This window comes from Anomaloglossus baeobatrachus, chromosome 4 (assembly GCF_048569485.1).
Source record: "Anomaloglossus baeobatrachus isolate aAnoBae1 chromosome 4, aAnoBae1.hap1, whole genome shotgun sequence".
Lineage (NCBI taxonomy): Eukaryota > Metazoa > Chordata > Amphibia > Anura > Aromobatidae > Anomaloglossus > Anomaloglossus baeobatrachus.
The window spans coordinates 629,763,521-629,782,357 of record NC_134356.1 but is presented as its reverse complement, the minus strand read 5'-3'; the positions used below and the strand labels follow the sequence as shown (position 1 = coordinate 629,782,357).

The window sequence follows — 18,837 nt, the reverse complement described above, 5'->3', positions numbered from 1 at the left end:
CATTTGCATTGCCAATTTTTCTTTCCTTCCTGCAGTCTGGGTTGGAAAAAGGTTTGTCGCTTAGCTCTCTTAAGGGTCAAGTCTCCGCGCTATCCGTATTCTTTCAGAAGCGCTTGGCACAGCTTTCTAAAGTACGCACGTTTCTCCAAGGAGTTTGTCATATCTTTCCTCCTTACAGACGGCCATTGGAACCCTGGGATCTGAACAAGGTTCTCATTGCTCTCCAGAAGCCGCCTTTCGAGCCTTTGAAAGAGGTTCCCCTTTCTCGGCTTTCACAAAAGGTAGTTTTTCTTGTGGCGGTCACGTCTCTTCGAAGAGTGTCCGAGCTAGCGGCGTTATCTTGCAAATCTCCCTTCCTGGTGTTTCACCAAGACAAGGTAGTACTGCGTCCAATTCCAGAGTTTTCTCCCAAGGTGGTTTCTTCCTTTCATCTCAATCAGGATATCACCTTACCATCTTTGTGTCCGCATCCAGTTCACCAATTTGAAAAGGGTTTACATCTGTTGGACCTGGTGAGAGCACTCAGGATTTACATTTCTCGCACGGCGGCTCTACGCCGTTCGGATGCGCTCTTTGTCCTAGTCGCTGGTCAGCATAAGGGATCGCAAGCTTCCAAATCCACCCTGGCGCGGTGGATCAAGGAACCAATTCTTCACACATACCGTTCTGCTGGGCTTCCGATTCCATCTGGACTGAAGGCCCATTCTACCAGAGCCGTGGGTGCGTCCTGGGCATTACGGCATCAGGCTACGGCTCAGCAAGTGTGCCAGGCGGCTACCTGGTCGAGTCTGCACACGTTTACCAAACACTATCAAGTGCATACCTACGCTTCGGCAGATGCCAGCCTAGGTAGACAGGTCCTTCAGGCGGCGGTGGCCCACCTGTAGGAAGAGGCTGTCTGACAGCCCGTTCATGTGGTATCTTTTTACCCACCCAGGGACTGCTTTTGGACGTCCCACTGTCTGGGTCTCCCAATTAGGAGCGAAAAAGAAGAAGGGAATTTTGTTTACTTACCGTAAATTCCTTTTCTTCTAGCTCCAATTGGGAGACCCAGCACCCGCCCTATTTGTTCTTAGGGTTTCGTTTTTTCGGGTGCACATGTTGTTCATGTTGTTTCTTAAGTTCTCCGATCGTGTTATCGGATTGAATTTGTTTTTGAAACTGTTATTGGCTTTCCTCCTTCTTGCTTTGGTACTAAAACTGAGGAATCTGTACTCCTACGGGAGGGTGTATAGCCAGAAGGGGAGGGGCCTTACACTTTTAAGTGTAGTTCTTTGTGCGGCCTCCAGAGGGCAGTAGCTATACACCCACTGTCTGGGTCTCCCAATTGGAGCTAGAAGAAAAGGAATTTACGGTAAGTAAACAAAATTCCCTTCTTTATTCATCGAAATCTCTACTGTTCAGGGTTTAGGAGTCCAGTGATTGGTCCTAATCATGGATTGTCGTTATATTCATACTCGGTGACTGATGTCCTTCTGTGTAGGACCGTCCACTGGACTCCTAACCCTTGATTGACAGTGCACCTCTGCTGCATTCAAGACAGGACTGCAGAGCCCCATTCTTGAGCTTGAGAACGGAGAGCCCCATTCTTGAGCTTGAGAACGGAGAGCCCCATTCTTGAGCTTGAGAACGGAGAGCCCCATTCTTGAGCTTGAGAACGGAGAGCCCCATTCTTGAGCTTGAGAACGGAGAGCCCCATTCTTGAGCTTGAGAACGGAGAGCCCCATTCTTGAGCTTGAGAACGGAGAGCCCCATTCTTGAGCTTGAGAACGGAGAGCCCCATTCTTGAGCTTGAGAACGGAGAGCCCCATTCTTGAGCTTGAGAACGGAGAGCCCCATTCTTGAGCTTGAGAACGGAGAGCCCCATTCTTGGCCTGCTGGGGGAGGGTCCCAGAGGGTCCGACCCCTAATAATCAGCAAGTTGTAGATTATTGTATAGCTAGGTTGGTAAATTTGTCAGTTTAAGAATAAACATTTATGGAGGAATAAAGTGATATAATGAAGTTGTCCATTTTACATCCGGTGCAGCACACGTCACCCGGTTCTGTTCCCCTAGGTCTACTGCTTAGATGCAAAAGACTCCTTCCACACACTCTTCAGCAAAGTAGAAAAGGACGTTCGCAACAGATGTCTGGAGACGCTGGCCGAACAGATCGCCACTTTATGTGAGACGTTAAAGGAGTACCCAGCCGTCAGATACCGCAGGTAAGTACCCGATAACGGTGATAATCCTTTATCTAATAAAGGATTTTTAGAAATATTCTTTCTAAAGATCTCTGTATGTATGCTACTAGATACAGGAACTGTTAGACTGAATTAGCAATATGCTCGTGGTTCTGGGTGCATATTGCACCCGACTGGTTCCCTTTAACTAGTTAGATCACAGTATCAAATGCTTGACAGCTCAATTTAACACATACTAGTGGGGAGCGTGCCATTCCCCGCTGCCATCGGCAGCCCTGTGCGATCAAATCAAAGACATGGCTATAAGTGCCAATGCAATGACCTGAAAGAGAGAATTTACATGCACCTGGTAACAATGCATCCCCAGCAAATAACACATATGTTCTCAACAAATGAGAGCAGGCAGGAGACCAGTGCATCACTGACACACTACTCATGAAAAATTAGGGATTTTTGGCTATCAGGTGAAATTTCAGGATGATCCTAAAACGCCCTCTAACCTTCTCAGGTGACCTTAATGTGACCTCTAACCTTTTGGATGCTCATGTCCAACTGTTCAATGTTTCAGGACTTTTTGCACAATTTGCTGTTCTCTAGCAAGGAGCTTAATGGCAAAATTGACAACAGGGGTTTGTGTAAATCGGTTTTTATTAACTAATTCTATTACAAGTCCAGATATGATATAATGTACACAAATTTGTATAAAACACGAAGATTTTCATAGATACATGTATCTAGAAATTATTTTCATATGATAAAGCTCATCTTTTCCTGTTATTATTATTCACACCAACTAAATGTGTCATTCTAGGGAAAGATAAGTCATCTGCTTATATAATGACTAACTGTAGTACCTGGGCGTTGCCCGGGATAGTAACTGTCTCTGTCTGTCTGTCTCTGTCTGTCTCTTTCCTTGTCTGTCTCTATCTCTGTGTCTGTCTCTGTGTGTGTGTGTGTGTGTGTCTGTCTGTTTCTCTCTTTGCCCGGGCTGTCTCTTTGCCCGGGCTGTCTCTTTGCCCGGGCTGTCTCTTTGCCCGGGCTGTCTCCTTTGCCCGGGCTGTCTCCTTTGCCCGGGCTGTCTCCTTTGCCCGGGCTGTCTCCTTTGCCCGGGCTGTCTCCTTTGCCCGGGCTGTCTCCTTTGCCCGGGCTGTCTCCTTTGCCCGGGCTGTCTCCTTTGCCCGGGCTGTCTCCTTTGCCCGGGCTGTCTCCTTTGCCCGGGCTGTCTCCTTTGCCCGGGCTGTCTCTCTGTCTCCCCACCGACATCTTATTACCTCACATATAAGCATCTTATACTATGAATGTCTTTTGTTCCTATAGCAACCACTCACAGCTCCTACTAATAACTTGTAGTTCCAGGCTCCATTTACTTTAATGAAGGCATGTTTTTTGGAGAGTAACTGTAAAGCGCAGGGTTAAATTTTCCTGTCAAAACATTGTCTACGACGTTCCCTGGGTCACATGAGGTGTCAGTGCAAAATTTCGTGATTGTAAATATGACGGTGCGGATACACTTTTCTTTTCACTTTTTCCCCATTATGTAGATAGGGGCAAAATGGATTGGTAAATTGGAACGCGCTGGGTTAAAATTTCGCCTCACAACATAGCCTATGACGCTGTCGGGGTCCAGACGTGTGAGTGTGCAAAATATTGTGGCTGTAGCTGTGACGGTGCAGATGCCAATCCTGGACACACACACACACACACACACACACACACACACACACACACACACACACCTTTATATATTAGACTAGCTGTACTACCCGGCTTCGCCCAGGTTAATAACTGTTGTTAACAAAATAGAATGTATTAACAAAAATGTATTGTGCACACAAAAACCACAAAACAAATAGATAGAAATGTAATTATTAAAAGGCAAAAACTAAGCTAATAGAAGCATTTCACAACATATATTTCAACACCACAGATATTCCACACAGATTTAACTAAATTGGCCAAGTAATGTGCTCCGTCTGTCTCTTTCCCCGTCTGTCTCTTTCCCCGTCTGTCTCTTTCCCCGTCTGTCTCTTTCCCCGTCTGTCTCTTTCCCCGTCTGTCTCTTTCCCCGTCTGTCTCTTTCCCCGTCTGTCTCTTTCCCCGTCTGTCTCTTTCCCCGTCTGTCTCTTTCCCCGTCTGTCTCTTTCCCCGTCTGTCTCTTTCCCCGTCTGTCTCTTTCCCCGTCTGTCTCTTTCCCCGTCTGTCTCTTTCCCCGTCTGTCTCTTTCCCCGTCTGTCTCTTTCCCCGTCTGTCTCTTTCCCCGTCTGTCTCTTTCCCCGTCTGTCTCTTTCCCCGTCTGTCTCTTTCCCCGTCTGTCTCTTTCCCCGTCTGTCTCTTTCCCCGTCTGTCTCTTTCCCCGTCTGTCTCTTTCCCCGTCTGTCTCTTTCCCCGTCTGTCTCTTTCCCCGTCTGTCTCTTTCCCCGTCTGTCTCTTTCCCCGTCCGTCTCTTTCCCCGTCCGTCTCTTTCCCCGTCCGTCTCTTTCCCCGTCCGTCTCTTTCCCCGTCCGTCTCTTTCCCCGTCCGTCTCTTTCCCCGTCCGTCTCTTTCCCCGTCCGTCTCTTTCCCCGTCCGTCTCTTTCCCCGTCCGTCTCTTTCCCCGTCCGTCTCTTTCCCCGTCCGTCTCTTTCCCCGTCCGTCTCTTTCCCCGTCCGTCTCTTTCCCCGTCCGTCTCTTTCCCCGTCCGTCTCTTTCCCCGTCCGTCTCTTTCCCCGTCCGTCTCTTTCCCCGTCCGTCTCTTTCCCCGTCCGTCTCTTTCCCCGTCCGTCTCTTTCCCCGTCCGTCTCTTTCCCCGTCCGTCTCTTTCCCCGTCCGTCTCTTTCCCCGTCCGTCTCTTTCCCCGTCCGTCTCTTTCCCCGTCCGTCTCTTTCCCCGTCCGTCTCTTTCCCCGTCCGTCTCTTTCCCCGTCCGTCTCTTTCCCCGTCCGTCTCTTTCCCCGTCCGTCTCTTTCCCCGTCCGTCTCTTTCCCCGTCCGTCTCTTTCCCCGTCCGTCTCTTTCCCCGTCCGTCTCTTTCCCCGTCCGTCTCTTTCCCCGTCCGTCTCTTTCCCCGTCCGTCTCTTTCCCCGTCCGTCTCTTTCCCCGTCCGTCTCTTTCCCCGTCCGTCTCTTTCCCCGTCCGTCTCTTTCCCCGTCCGTCTCTTTCCCCGTCCGTCTCTTTCCCCGTCCGTCTCTTTCCCCGTCCGTCTCTTTCCCCGTCCGTCTCTTTCCCCGTCCGTCTCTTTCCCCGTCCGTCTCTTTCCCCGTCCGTCTCTTTCCCCGTCCGTCTCTTTCCCCGTCCGTCTCTTTCCCCGTCCGTCTCTTTCCCCGTCCGTCTCTTTCCCCGTCCGTCTCTTTCCCCGTCCGTCTCTTTCCCCGTCCGTCTCTTTCCCCGTCCGTCTCTTTCCCCGTCCGTCTCTTTCCCCGTCCGTCTCTTTCCCCGTCCGTCTCTTTCCCCGTCCGTCTCTTTCCCCGTCCGTCTCTTTCCCCGTCCGTCTCTTTCCCCGTCCGTCTCTTTCCCCGTCCGTCTCTTTCCCCGTCCGTCTCTTTCCCCGTCCGTCTCTTTCCCCGTCCGTCTCTTTCCCCGTCCGTCTCTTTCCCCGTCCGTCTCTTTCCCCGTCCGTCTCTTTCCCCGTCCGTCTCTTTCCCCGTCCGTCTCTTTCCCCGTCCGTCTCTTTCCCCGTCCGTCTCTTTCCCCGTCCGTCTCTTTCCCCGTCCGTCTCTTTCCCCGTCCGTCTCTTTCCCCGTCCGTCTCTTTCCCCGTCCGTCTCTTTCCCCGTCCGTCTCTTTCCCCGTCCGTCTCTTTCCCCGTCCGTCTCTTTCCCCGTCCGTCTCTTTCCCCGTCCGTCTCTTTCCCCGTCCGTCTCTTTCCCCGTCCGTCTCTTTCCCCGTCCGTCTCTTTCCCCGTCCGTCTCTTTCCCCGTCCGTCTCTTTCCCCGTCCGTCTCTTTCCCCGTCCGTCTCTTTCCCCGTCCGTCTCTTTCCCCGTCCGTCTCTTTCCCCGTCCGTCTCTTTCCCCGTCCGTCTCTTTCCCCGTCCGTCTCTTTCCCCGTCCGTCTCTTTCCCCGTCCGTCTCTTTCCCCGTCCGTCTCTTTCCCCGTCCGTCTCTTTCCCCGTCCGTCTCTTTCCCCGTCCGTCTCTTTCCCCGTCCGTCTCTTTCCCCGTCCGTCTCTTTCCCCGTCCGTCTCTTTCCCCGTCCGTCTCTTTCCCCGTCCGTCTCTTTCCCCGTCCGTCTCTTTCCCCGTCCGTCTCTTTCCCCGTCCGTCTCTTTCCCCGTCCGTCTCTTTCCCCGTCCGTCTCTTTCCCCGTCCGTCTCTTTCCCCGTCCGTCTCTTTCCCCGTCCGTCTCTTTCCCCGTCCGTCTCTTTCCCCGTCCGTCTCTTTCCCCGTCCGTCTCTTTCCCCGTCCGTCTCTTTCCCCGTCCGTCTCTTTCCCCGTCCGTCTCTTTCCCCGCCCGTCTCTTTCCCCGCCCGTCTCTTTCCCCGCCCGTCTCTTTCCCCGCCCGTCTCTTTCCCCGCCCGTCTCTTTCCCCGCCCGTCTCTTTCCCCGCCCGTCTGTCTGTCTCTATCCGTCTCCCCACCGACATCTTATTACCTCACATATAAGCTTCTTATACTATGAATGTCTTTTGTTCCTATAGCAACCACTCACAGCTCCTACTAATAACCTGTAGTTCCAGGCTGCATTTACTTTAATGGAGGCATGTTTTTTGGAGAGTAACTGTAAAGCGCGGGGTTAAATTTTCCTGTCAAAACATTGTCTACGACGTTCCCTGGGTCACATGAGGTGTCTGTGCAAAATTTACTGATTGTAAATGCGACGGTGCGGATACACTTTTTTCGTTTCACTTTTTCCCCATTATCTAGATAGGGGCAAAATTGATTGGTAAATTGGAATGCGTGGGTTTAAAATTTCACCTCACAACATAGCCTATGATGCTCTCGGGTCCAGACGTGTGAGTGTGCAAAATATTGTGGCTGTAGCTGCGACGGTGCAGATGCCAATCCTACACACACGCACACACACATTCACCTTTATATATTAGATTAACAAAGTAATGGGCTAAGATAAGTTAGAAAGGAAAAGACAAAGACAACAAAAATAGAAATTGAGACGGGAAAGACAGATGAGGTATCACATCTGGGGTCTAGTAACCACACAAATGATATTCATATCATCTAAATAATCACGAATCTACATATAAATCTATGTATCCTGAAGCCAAGAGGCCAAATTCGAGGTTTCTCTGAACAACCCTCCCCACCAGATCTGTCATCTGTCCTATCCGTTCCTCCATCCTAAGAGTTTCGTTTAGCTCTGCAACAAACTCTGCTTGTGGAGGTGTTTTCGTCTCGCAATAGGTGTTTCATCCAACAATCGCCCAATAATTTTCTGGATTTAATTAGAATTGGTATATAAACAGTCCTCATCATGCTGTCCAAGATGACACCTAACAATTGATCAGCAGTACCGCGCCGCCATTGTGAGGCTTCAAGCAGGATATTTTCAGACAGAAGTGGCCACTGAGCTTAATATCAGAGTGTCATCAGTAGGTTGCAACAGGGATACAGAGAGACTGGAAGAGTCACAGAAAGGTAGAGAAGTGGACGTCCTTTGGCCACATCTTGCACTGATGACCACTTCATTGTGCACAATGCATTTCAGAACCAGACAATGAATGCCACACAACTCTGGGCACATTTAAGGAAGGTGAGAGGTACCCAGAGTCACGTCAGACCGTTCAAAACCATTTACATCAGCATGGTCTGCATGCTAGATAACCTACAAGGTACCTGACCACACCACCAAGCACAGGCGTCATCTGTGTACCTAACCCCACCACCAGGCACAGACTGCATCTATGAGGACCAGTGGGCCTTCTTGCTGGTCGCTGATAAGTCGATTCACACTGAGCAGAAATGATGGCCGGCAACTATGTTGGAGACGTGAATGAGAGTGCTATGCATCAGCCACTGTTTTCACCAAACGAGCCTTTGGTGGTGGTGTTAGTGTAGGCCGGTGTGCCTAATTAGTACAGAACGGCCCTACACTGTGTGAATGGTACAGTGACAGCACCTACTACTGGAATAACATCATTAATCCAGTCATTGTGCCTCTGCATGAACACCACCGGCATAATTCATCTTCATGGAGGACAATGCTCCAGCTCATCAAGGTCACAACATTAGTGATTGGCTGCTGGAGACTGGGGGACCTCACATGGAGCGGTTACACTTTTTCCAGACCTGAATCCCATAGAAAAACTGTGGGATCAGCGGAGTCGCCGTGTAGAGGCCGTAACCCTGTACTCCAGAACCTCAATCACCTGAGGGCCGGCCTGCAAGAAGAGTGGGATGCCGCCTCCGCAGACAATAAGGGCTGGTTCACACTAAGCGACAGCGACAACGAGGTCGCTGTTACGTCACCATTTTCTGTGACGTAACAGCGACCTTGTAAGTCGCTGTTATGATCGCTGCTTAGCTGTCAAACACAGCAGCCGAAGCAGCGATCATAACCGCGAGAGCAGGGAGACGCGCACACTGCTTAGCGCTGGCTCCCTGCTCTCCTAGCTACAGTACACATCGGGTTAATTAACCCGTTGCGTACTGCAGCTACATGTGCAGAGAGCCGGAGCCGGCAGCACAGGCAGCGTGAGAGCTGCGGAGGCTGGTAACTAAGGTAAATATCGGGTAACCACCTTGGTTACCCGATATTTACCCTGGTTACAGCTTACCGCAGCTGCCAGATACCGGCTCCTGCTCCCTACTCGCTTCATTTCGTCGCTCTCTCGCTGTCACACACAGCGATCCGTGTGTCACAGCGGGAGAGCGCCTTTGAAGAAAACGAACCAGGGCTGTGTGTAACGAGCAGCGATCTCACAGCAGGGGCCAGATCGCTGCTCAGTGTCACACACAGCGAGATCGCTAATGAGGTCACTGCTGCGTCACAAAAACCGTGCCGTAGCAGCGATTTCGGTAGCGATCTCGCTATGTGTGAAGCACCCCTAACTCCACTTGTTATCAGCAGGAGACGCCGTTGTCAGCTAAAATTGATGCTCAAGGCCACATGAAAAGTTGAGACACTGACATTTTTTGGGGGTGGGGGTATACCACCACTGTTGTTGGCGTTTTCAATAAATTGTTGAAGATGAGGAAATCACCATTACTGCTTCTACTACCACTTAAATGCCCGACTGTCATCATAAGATATCACTGTAGCGGGGACTTTTTTTCTTTTTTTACTTTTTCCATAAATTTCACCGGAAAGCCAAATATCCCCATGTGAGTACTCTAGTTCAAAAGCAGATTCAAACAAAATGAGTCCTAAATAGAATAAATAAGACAAAGATGTACTTACTTAGTGAATATCTAAGGTTAAGCCCTAAGGGGAGGGGGTTAACAGACTTTTTTTTTTTTTTTTTTTATTCCCATTAAATTGTTGCAGTTAGGGTCTATTTTTTAATACTAGACAACCCCTTTAATTTAGTTGCAGTAATGGTCATGTACTCCTTGATTTCTTTTATTGCAGTGGCTATGAGGACAACACCACCCTCGCTCACATGGTGCAAGACAGGCTGAATGCGTTCAAAGCAGACAACCCCAGCATGGGGGAGGTAAGATGTCCATCCCGCTCTTCTTGGTCAGTATCCTCTGCTCTGAGGAACACACATCCATGTGTTCTGTTCTCCTGGATCACATCTATCCTGCCTGTGAAGGACCATGGAGATGGTTCTTCTGGATCACATCTATTCTGCCTGTGAAGGACCATGGAGATGGTTCTTCTGGATCACATCTATCCTGCCTGTGAAGGACCATGGAGATGGTTCTTCTGGATCACATCTATCCTGCCTGTGAAGGACCATGGAGATGGTTCTTCTGGATCACATCTATCCTGCCTGTGAAGGACCATGGAGATGGTTCTACTGGATCACATCTATCCTGCCTGTGAAGGACCATGGAGATGGTTCTTCTGGATCACATCTATCCTGCCTGTGAAGAACCATGGAGATGGTTCTACTGAATCACATCTATCCTGCCTGTGAAGAACCATGGAGATGGTTCTACTGAATCACATCTATCCTGCATGTGAAGGACCATGGAGATGGTTCTTCTGGATCACATCTATCCTGCCTGTGAAGGACCATGGAGATGGTTCTTCTGGATCACATCTATCCTGCCTGTGAAGGACCATGGAGATGGTTCTCCTGGATCACATCTATCCTGCCTGTGAAGGACCATGGAGATGGTTCTTCTGGATCATATCTATTCTGCCTGTGAAGGACCATGGAGATGGTTCTTCTGGATCACATCTATCCTGCCTGTGAAGGACCATGGAGATGGTTCTTCTGGATCACATCTATCCTGCCTGTGAAGGACCATGGAGATGGTTCTCCTGGATCACATCTATCCTGCCTGTGAAGGACCATGGAGATGGTTCTTCTGGATCATATCTATTCTGCCTGTGAAGGACCATGGAGATGGTTCTTCTGGATCACATCTATCCTGCCTGTGAAGGACCATGGAGATGGTTCTTCTGGATCACATCTATTCTGCCTGTGAAGGACCATGGAGATGGTTCTTCTGGATCACATCTATCCTGCCTGTGAAGGACCATGGAGATGGTTCTTCTGGATCACATCTATCCTGCATGTGAAGGACCATGGAGATGGTTCTTCTGGATCACATCTATCCTGCCTGTGAAGGACCATGGAGATGGTTCTTCTGGATCACATCTATCCTGCCTGTGAAGGACCATGGAGATGGTTCTCCTGGATCACATCTATCCTGCCTGTGAAGGACCATGGAGATGGTTCTCCTGGATCACATCTATCCTGCCTCTGATGGGCTTTGGAGATGGCACATGTTGGTATCGCTCTCATTGATGAAGCACATACAGTGCTGTCCATGACCTCCATGCTGCTTGATCCTGTCCCACAAGCCTTTCCTGGACTGTACAGCCCATGTCTCTCCTTTTGTGATTGCTGCATCCCCTCCCTCCTTTTCACCCATGTCTTTCCCATCCCAGGGCCCAGACAAGTCCCACTCCCAGCTCCTGATTGTGGATCGTGGCTACGACCCCGTGTCTCCTCTCCTGCATGAGCTCACCTTTCAGGCCATGGCTTACGACCTCCTAGATATTCAGCAGGACATATACCAGTAGGTGCAACGCGTCAGCCGTTATCCATGTGTGATCACGAGGAAGGATTCCCGTCAGCTTCTCTCATTATTACTTCTATTATTATTACTATTATTTTATTTTATTGTAACACCAGAAGGCGGGTTTTCTGTCCAGTTATCGATGCGCACAATAATTTTCCTTCCTGGCATAGTAGACATGTCGGCACTCCTGACTTCAACTTCCCGTAAAATAGCAAATCTAATGCCTTTTGTGTAAGCCTTGAGTGGTGTCATTCCTCTGTTTTTCCTATTGGGAGTATAAATTGAACCTGGTGTTTAACATTCAGTAAGTGCGTCACACATATAATCTGTCAAAGATCAGCACTAATTGATCTGTGTCAATTTGTGGAGGAAATACTAATATCCAGACATTAAAGCACAGCAATCGCCAGGATTTTCCTATATAACCTAAAGCCATAGACTGGCGCTATCATGCTGATTCTATACATACTTTTAGTTGTTAGATCGGATGTATAGATTTTGAAACACAGGCAAGTAAAGTTTGTAAAATGAGCAGCTGTTTGATTGGCAGCAGCTGCCGGTCAACTGATAGCTGCGGTGGGTATGCATGGTAATTCCCGCCCCCCTGCCTGTCCATCCTCCCCTGGTATTTATGCTAAATCTATTATAGAATCTAGTGATGTGTCTGTCGCGAACAATCCGACACGAAGATCCGGCTCCCTGCTGTGACCGACAGGAGCCGGATCACCAAAGTGAGCCACTAAAATCGCTAAACTGCTCTTTTCGCCGCTGAAAGCCCGCCCACCCGTGGCTAAAACCCCGCCCACTCCGCAATCTAATGGGTCCCTTGAAAGTGGGCGGGGTTTAGCTGCGGGTGGGCGTGGTTTCAGCGGTATCACTATAATCTTAAATATGTGTTCACCTGGGGTGAACACATATTTAATAAGGAGCCGAGAACGATCCGAATGAGCCGGCTCTTTTTGGTGAGCGGAGCCATGGGAACTGGATCACCAAAAAGAGCCGGACTGCCCATCACTAATAGAATCGTTTTACTAACGGACTAGGACGACCTGTGCTGATGTCATACCCATGTGACAACAAGGGGCGGGGCCTCACCCAACATAGCTGATACCAGGAAGCAAAATTATTTTTCTGTTGGCTGAGGCCCTGCCCCTTGTGGTCACATGGGTATGACATCAGCACAGGTCCTTCCAGTCAGTTAGTAAAACAATTTTAGAATAGAATTAACATAAATAACAGGGGGTGGACGGACAAGCAGGGGGCGGGAATAACTATGACTACCCACTCCAGCTAGCAGCTGACCGGCAGCTGCTGCCAATCAAAAAAACTGCTCATTTTACAAAGTTTACTTGCTTGTGTTTCAAAACCTAAATATCCAAGCTGACCACTACAGGTATGTATAGAATCAGCCTTATAGTGCCAGTATAGCACTGGCTTTAGGCTATATAGCAAAATCCTGCTGATTGGTGCGCTTTAATTTAATGTCAGGGGTTTATGAAAAGTGCTCCAGAATTTTTTTTAAACAAAAGCCAGAAGTTGAATCAGAAATATGCTTGAATGGTTTTTTTTCTTCTCGTCGATTGATAGGATAGGTAATATGCTAGTTACTGGCAGTCCACTGCTCACCTGAATGAATGGAGCGGAGATCGAGCATGCACATCACTGCACTATTCATTCTCAATCATCTCCAGCAGTCCCATAGACAGTGAATGGAGGTGCGAACGCTCAACCTCCGCACCTTTCAGACAGGGCTCTGCAGAGCCACATTTTCCGGACTGGATGAGGTCCCAGGGGTTGGACCCCAGTGATCACTTATCCTGTAGATAAAGTATCACCTAAATACTCAGTATAACCCCTTTTTTAAGGCCGTTTTACGCAGAGCAATGATTGCCTAAGGTGAAAGCACTTATTTATGTTGGTCCTATTTTAGCAGCAAGACTCTTCATATCCTTGTTTATATACCTTTTTTTTTTTTTTTTAATTCTTCCTCACAGCTATGAGACCACCGGTATTGGAGACTCCCGTGAGAAGCAGGTCCTTCTAGATGAGGATGATGATCTGTGGATTGGGCTCCGCCATATGCACATTGCCGATGTGTCTAAGTAAGGCACCACAGCTGATTCAGCATCTGCATTATACAATCTTACAGACTTTTCTCTAAAGTGTCCTTGTCTATTGCAGGAAAGTGACAGAATTATTGAAGACTTTCTGTGAGAGTAAAAGAATGACGACAGACAAGGTATTATTATTATGAGGATGATGATGATATAGATATATTTATTATTGACCATTAGAGGGCGCCGAGATAATACTGGAAGTAATGCTTTGAATTAAAGGGTGTGTTTATACATTTGCAATCTGCATTTTCAGTTGAAATCTAGTTTACTTAATGTAAATTTTATTTATTTTACTCTCTTAAATAGCCCCATTAATTCCACTGCTCTCTACAGACCTAATCATCACTGTCCCCACTGGGGCTCACAATATAAATTCCCGATCAATATGTCAGTTGAGTGTCGGAGGAGGCCGGAGAACCTGGAGGAATCCCACACAAACATGGGGAGAACATACAAACTGCTTTACCGATTTATGTATGGCCCGCATCCATGAAGCAAAGTCAGATGGTCTTGCCAATTTTTGATGGAGCCAGTTAACAGTCTGATATTTATGGATGCCTCATGACTTTCTGCTTAAATATGTGGAGGGCAGATCAGTCTGGCACATTTGCCCAACCCTTACATACATACATATATATATGTATGTATGTATGCATGCATGCATAAATATTTGGACCGTGAATGAAGTTTTGCCATCTGGGTTTACAGTGCTGACTTTCAGCTTTAATTTGAGGGTGTTCACAGCCTTATTGGAGTAGGGTTTTAGTAATTAGTGCTCCTTAACATGAAGCCGCCCCTTTTCAAGGGATCAAAAGTAATTAGTCAATTAGCTCAAAACCTCTTTAATGGGCTGCATTGGCTTTTCTCTCATCATCCGTTAAGCAGGTAAAAGGTCTGGAGCTGATGCCAGGTATGGCATTTCCATTTGGAAGATATTGCTGTGAACCCACAATAGGTGTTCAAAGGAGCTCTCAATTGAAGAGAAATAGACAATCATTAGGCTTAAAAAAAAAAATAAAATCCAGGGAGTGGAAATTCTTGGAATGGCCAAATCAAGAGTTTGGTACATTCTGCAAAAATAAGAGTGCAGTGGGGAGCTCAAAAAGTCCTGGATGTCTACTAAAGGACGACAACAATGGTGGATGATTGCAGAATCCTTTTCATGGTGAAGATAAACCTCAACAATACATCCACCCACGTGAAAACTGCTCAATATCTAAGAAATTGGGCAGGTTAAACTTTGCGAAGGACGTATGACTCAAGCCGCATACAAGATTATCCTGGAAAAAACGTTTCTTCCTTCTGCTCAGGCAATGTTCCTCAACTCTGAGGACTGTTTATTCCAGCATGACCATGCGCCATGCCACACAGCTAGGTCAATCAATGTGTGGATGAAGGACCACCACATCAAAACCCTGTCATGGCCAGCCCAATCTCCAGACCTGAACCTCATTGAAAACCTCTGGAATGTAATCAAGAGGAAGATGGATAATCACAGGCCATCAAACAAAAAAGTACTGCTTCAGTGTTTGCACCAGGAATGGCATAAGGTCACCCAAAAACAGTGTGTAAGTCTGGTGGAAAGCAGCCAAGACGCATGAAAGCTGGGATTAACAATCATGGTTATTCCACAAAATATTGATTTCTGACTCTTCCTGAGATAAAACATTATTTATATTGTTGTTTCTAAATGATTATGTACTTGTTTTGTTTGCATTATTTGAGGTCTGAATTCTCATTTTCAGAAAATAAATACAAAATTTATTGCTGGAAATTCGGAGACGTTGTCAGTAGTTTATAGAATAAAAGAACAATTTACATTTCTTTATCGTTCCTATGGGAGACCCAGACATTGGGTGTATAGCTTCTGCCTCCGGAGTAGACACAAAGTACTACACTAAAAAGTGTAGCTCCTCCCTCTGAGCCTATACACCCCCTGGAGAACCAGATCTAGCCAGTTCATTGCTTTGTGTCAGGAGGCATACATCCACACATGCATTCTCATCTGATTTTTCATTTTTGGAAAGATTTTGAAGAAAAGCGGGTCCAAGCCTGGACCCCCGGCATGTCCCTTCTCACCCCACTGTGTCGGCGGTGCTGTTAAGGTTGATTCCAAGGCTGGAGCCTTACATGCCGCGCTCCTTCACCATCCCTCGGGCTCTGGCTTGAAGTGGGAGCCAGCACGGTTCTCCATGCTTTGCAGGAGACCGGTCTCCATCCGCAGCCCTTCAGGATCCTGCTGGACGGAGCACTCATCCCCAGGGACATGGTCCTGCGTCTCAGCAAGCTAAGTACCTGAGACGTTTATATTCTGGGGGTCCCTGTACTTTATTATGGTGGGAGAGTGTGCTGAGTGAGTTTTCTGACATTTCCGGCCGGTTCTCTGGCTGTCGCCTGAGAACCGCGCCGAGGGTGCCTGCGCGCCGGCCGCACCGCTCAAATTTAGGCCCCGGCTTCGCCGGAGGCCTACTTTCGGTTTCACTGCCCTCGCATGTCATTCATGCAGAGGGGCAGCGTGGCTCCGCCCAGCAGCCGTTCTGCACAGGGGAGAGACACTCCTCACTGAGTACATGTCTCCTCCCCTGTAAGTCTCTTTGGCCCTCCAGATCCCGCTCTCAGGGTTGGCCCCGCCTCCTCTCCTCGCTCCAGCGCCATTTTCTCAGCGTTTTCTCTGCAATCAGCACTGGCTGCAGCATCCCTGCTGAGGTGCTTGGGGGTCCGGGCTTCGGGATCTGGAGGGCACACAACACCGCTCCAGCGGTCTGGTAAGCCACAACCTCTGGTTGTGGGCCTCTGTATATACTCTCTGGGGGTCACTCTGGCAGAGCCCCCACTTCAGCAGCATGTCTCACACAAGGAGCAAGGCTCCAAAGCTATATTCAGTATGCACTGCATGTAAGCTCGTGCTGCCTGAACCGAGCACATATCCACATTGTGATGCCTGCTCTAACCTGACAATGCCTCAGCCTGGAATCGCCCCCCCAGTGGTCTCTCCGGCTGCTCCGGCTCCTGTGGCTGAACCCCCGGCTTGGGTAGAATCCTTCTCTAGGTCAATCTCCCAGTCTTTTGCCGACTCCATGGGACAGCTGTCCCGGACTTTGCTGAACATGCATCAGCCCCCTTCACAGGGTGCCTCTGCTGCTAGGGCTCTCTCAGCGGAGCTCACAGAGGATTCTTCATCTGGTCACAGACCCCGTCCTCCTAAAAGGAGACGCAGGGCTCCCTCTCCTTCCTCGTCCCGCGGCTCTGTTTCAGAAGCTGACTCGCCGGACGAGGAGGATGCCTTTACTGGGGGCTCGGAGGCTACCTCCATGTGCCCCATTGATCTGTCCGAAAGTGACTCAGATGTTAGTGATTTGATTGCGTCCATTAATTCTGTACTGGACCTCAATCCGCCAGTATCAGAGGAGCAACCCTCTCTGGCAGAAAAGCACCAGTTTACCTTGCCTAAGAGGACAAGGAGTGTGTTCTTTAACCACTCCAGTTTTCAGGCCACTGTGACAAAGCCTAGGGCCTGTCCTGACAAACGCTTCCCAAAGCGTGGTTCTGATGACCGTTTTCCCTTTCCACCTGAGGTGGTCAAGGAGTGGGCTCATTCACCAAAGGTAGACCCCCCGGTGTCTAGACTGTCAGCCCGGACCGTTGTATCAGTGGCTGATGGCACCTCTCTTAAGGATTCCACTGACCGCCAGGTTGACCTTCTGGCCAAATCTGTATATGAGGCGGCAGGGGCCTCGTTCTCCCCATCTTTTGCAGCAGTGTGGGCTCTCAAAGCCATCTCTGCTTCTCTAGAGGAGATGCATTCCCTCACCAGGGAATCTATGCCCGAAATGGTTGCCTTAACTTCCCAAGCTTCAGCTTTTTCATCCTATGCCATGTCTGCCATGCTGGAGGCTTCTCACCGCACTGCGGTGGCTTCGGCTAATTCCCTCGCTATCCGCAGGATCTTGTGGCTTCGAGAGTGGAAGGCAGATGCTTCTGCAAAGAAGTGCCTTGCTGGGCTCCCTTTTGCTGGGTCCAGGCTATTCGGTGAACAACTGGATGAAATTATTAAGGAAGCTACTGGCGGGAAGAGTACTTCCATGCCACAAACCAAAACCAGGAAACCTGCCCAGGGTAGGAATCAGTCGAGGTTTCGTTCCTTTCGTTCCTCCAACTGGTCGTCCTCTAAGCCCTCGGCCTCGTCCACTAACTCAGCCAAGGACCAGAAATCCAACTGGCGCCCAAAAGCGCGTCCACAGAAGACCGCAGGAGCTGCTGCCACTAAGGCAGCCTCCTCTTGACTATCTGGCCGCGCCAGCAACGTCCTTGGTCGGTGGCAGGCTCTCCCACTTTGGCGACGTGTGGTTCCAACACGTCTCCGATCAGTGGGTGCGGGATATAATCTCCCACGGCTACAGGATAGAATACTCTTCCAGCCCGCCAAACAGATTTTTTCTGTCCACTCCCCCCTGCTCCAAGGCCGCCGCCTTCTTGCAGGCCGTGGCATCCTTGCAGGCCAATGGAGTAATTGTACCGGTTCCCGCCCGGGAACGGTTCAGAGGTTTCTACTCAAACCTCTTCCTAGTCCCCAAAAAGGACGGTTCCTTCCGGCCCATCCTGGATCTCAAGCTTCTCAACAAGCATGTTCAGGTGCGGCATTTTCGCATGGAGTCTCTGCGATCAGTCATTGCCTCAATGACCCAAGGGGATTTCCTGGCATCCATCGACATCAGAGATGCCTATCTGCATGTGCCAATTGCAGTTTCACACCAGCGTTGGCTACGTTTTGCAATCGGAGAGGAACATTTCCAATTCGTGGCTCTCCCCTTCGGGTTAGCCACGGCCCCTCGGGTATTCACCAAGGTCATGGCAGCAGTGGTTGCGGTTCGGCACCTCCAGGGGTTGGCAGTGATTCCTTACCTGGACGACCTTCTAGTCAAGGCTTCATCCAGCGCAGACTGTCAGCAGAGTGTCTCGCTCACTCTCGCCACTCTAGCCCAATTCGGGTGGCTTGTCAATCTGCCCAAATCCACTCTGACTCCGACCCAGAGGCTCACGTACCTAGGGATGCAGTTCGAGACTCTGCCGGCACTTGTGAAGCTGCCCTTAGTCAAACAGCAGTCCCTCCAACTGGCGGTGCGCTCTCTGCTGAGGCCCCGCCGTCATTCCATCAGGCACCTAATGCAGGTGCTGGGTCAGATGGTGGCGTCAATGGAGGCTGTTCCCTTTGCCCAGTTCCATCTGCGTCCTCTGCAGCTGGATATTCTCCGCTGTTGGGACAAGAGGACTTCCTCCTTGCACAGGCTAGTGGCTCTGTCGCCACAGACCAGGAGCTCTCTTCAGTGGTGGCTCCTTCCTGGCCCCGTCCTGGGTGATCCTCACCACGGATGCCAGTCTATCCGGCTAGGGAGCGGTATGTCTCCACCAC

The 18,837-nt window shown here is 49.5% G+C and overlaps 1 protein-coding gene across 2 annotated transcripts in view; it reads left to right on the top strand.

Moving 5' to 3' along the window:
* STXBP2 (syntaxin binding protein 2) overlaps positions 1-18,837 on the top strand; it is a 134,028-nt gene that overhangs the window by 72,950 nt on the left and 42,241 nt on the right. For both annotated transcript variants that reach the window (XM_075346368.1, XM_075346367.1), the window contains exons 7-11: positions 2,057-2,205; positions 9,680-9,764; positions 11,177-11,307; positions 13,305-13,412; positions 13,492-13,549. In XM_075346368.1, coding sequence (XP_075202483.1) covers positions 2,057-2,205; positions 9,680-9,764; positions 11,177-11,307; positions 13,305-13,412; positions 13,492-13,549 — 531 coding nt within the window. The remainder of the gene's footprint in view (positions 1-2,056; positions 2,206-9,679; positions 9,765-11,176; positions 11,308-13,304; positions 13,413-13,491; positions 13,550-18,837) is intronic.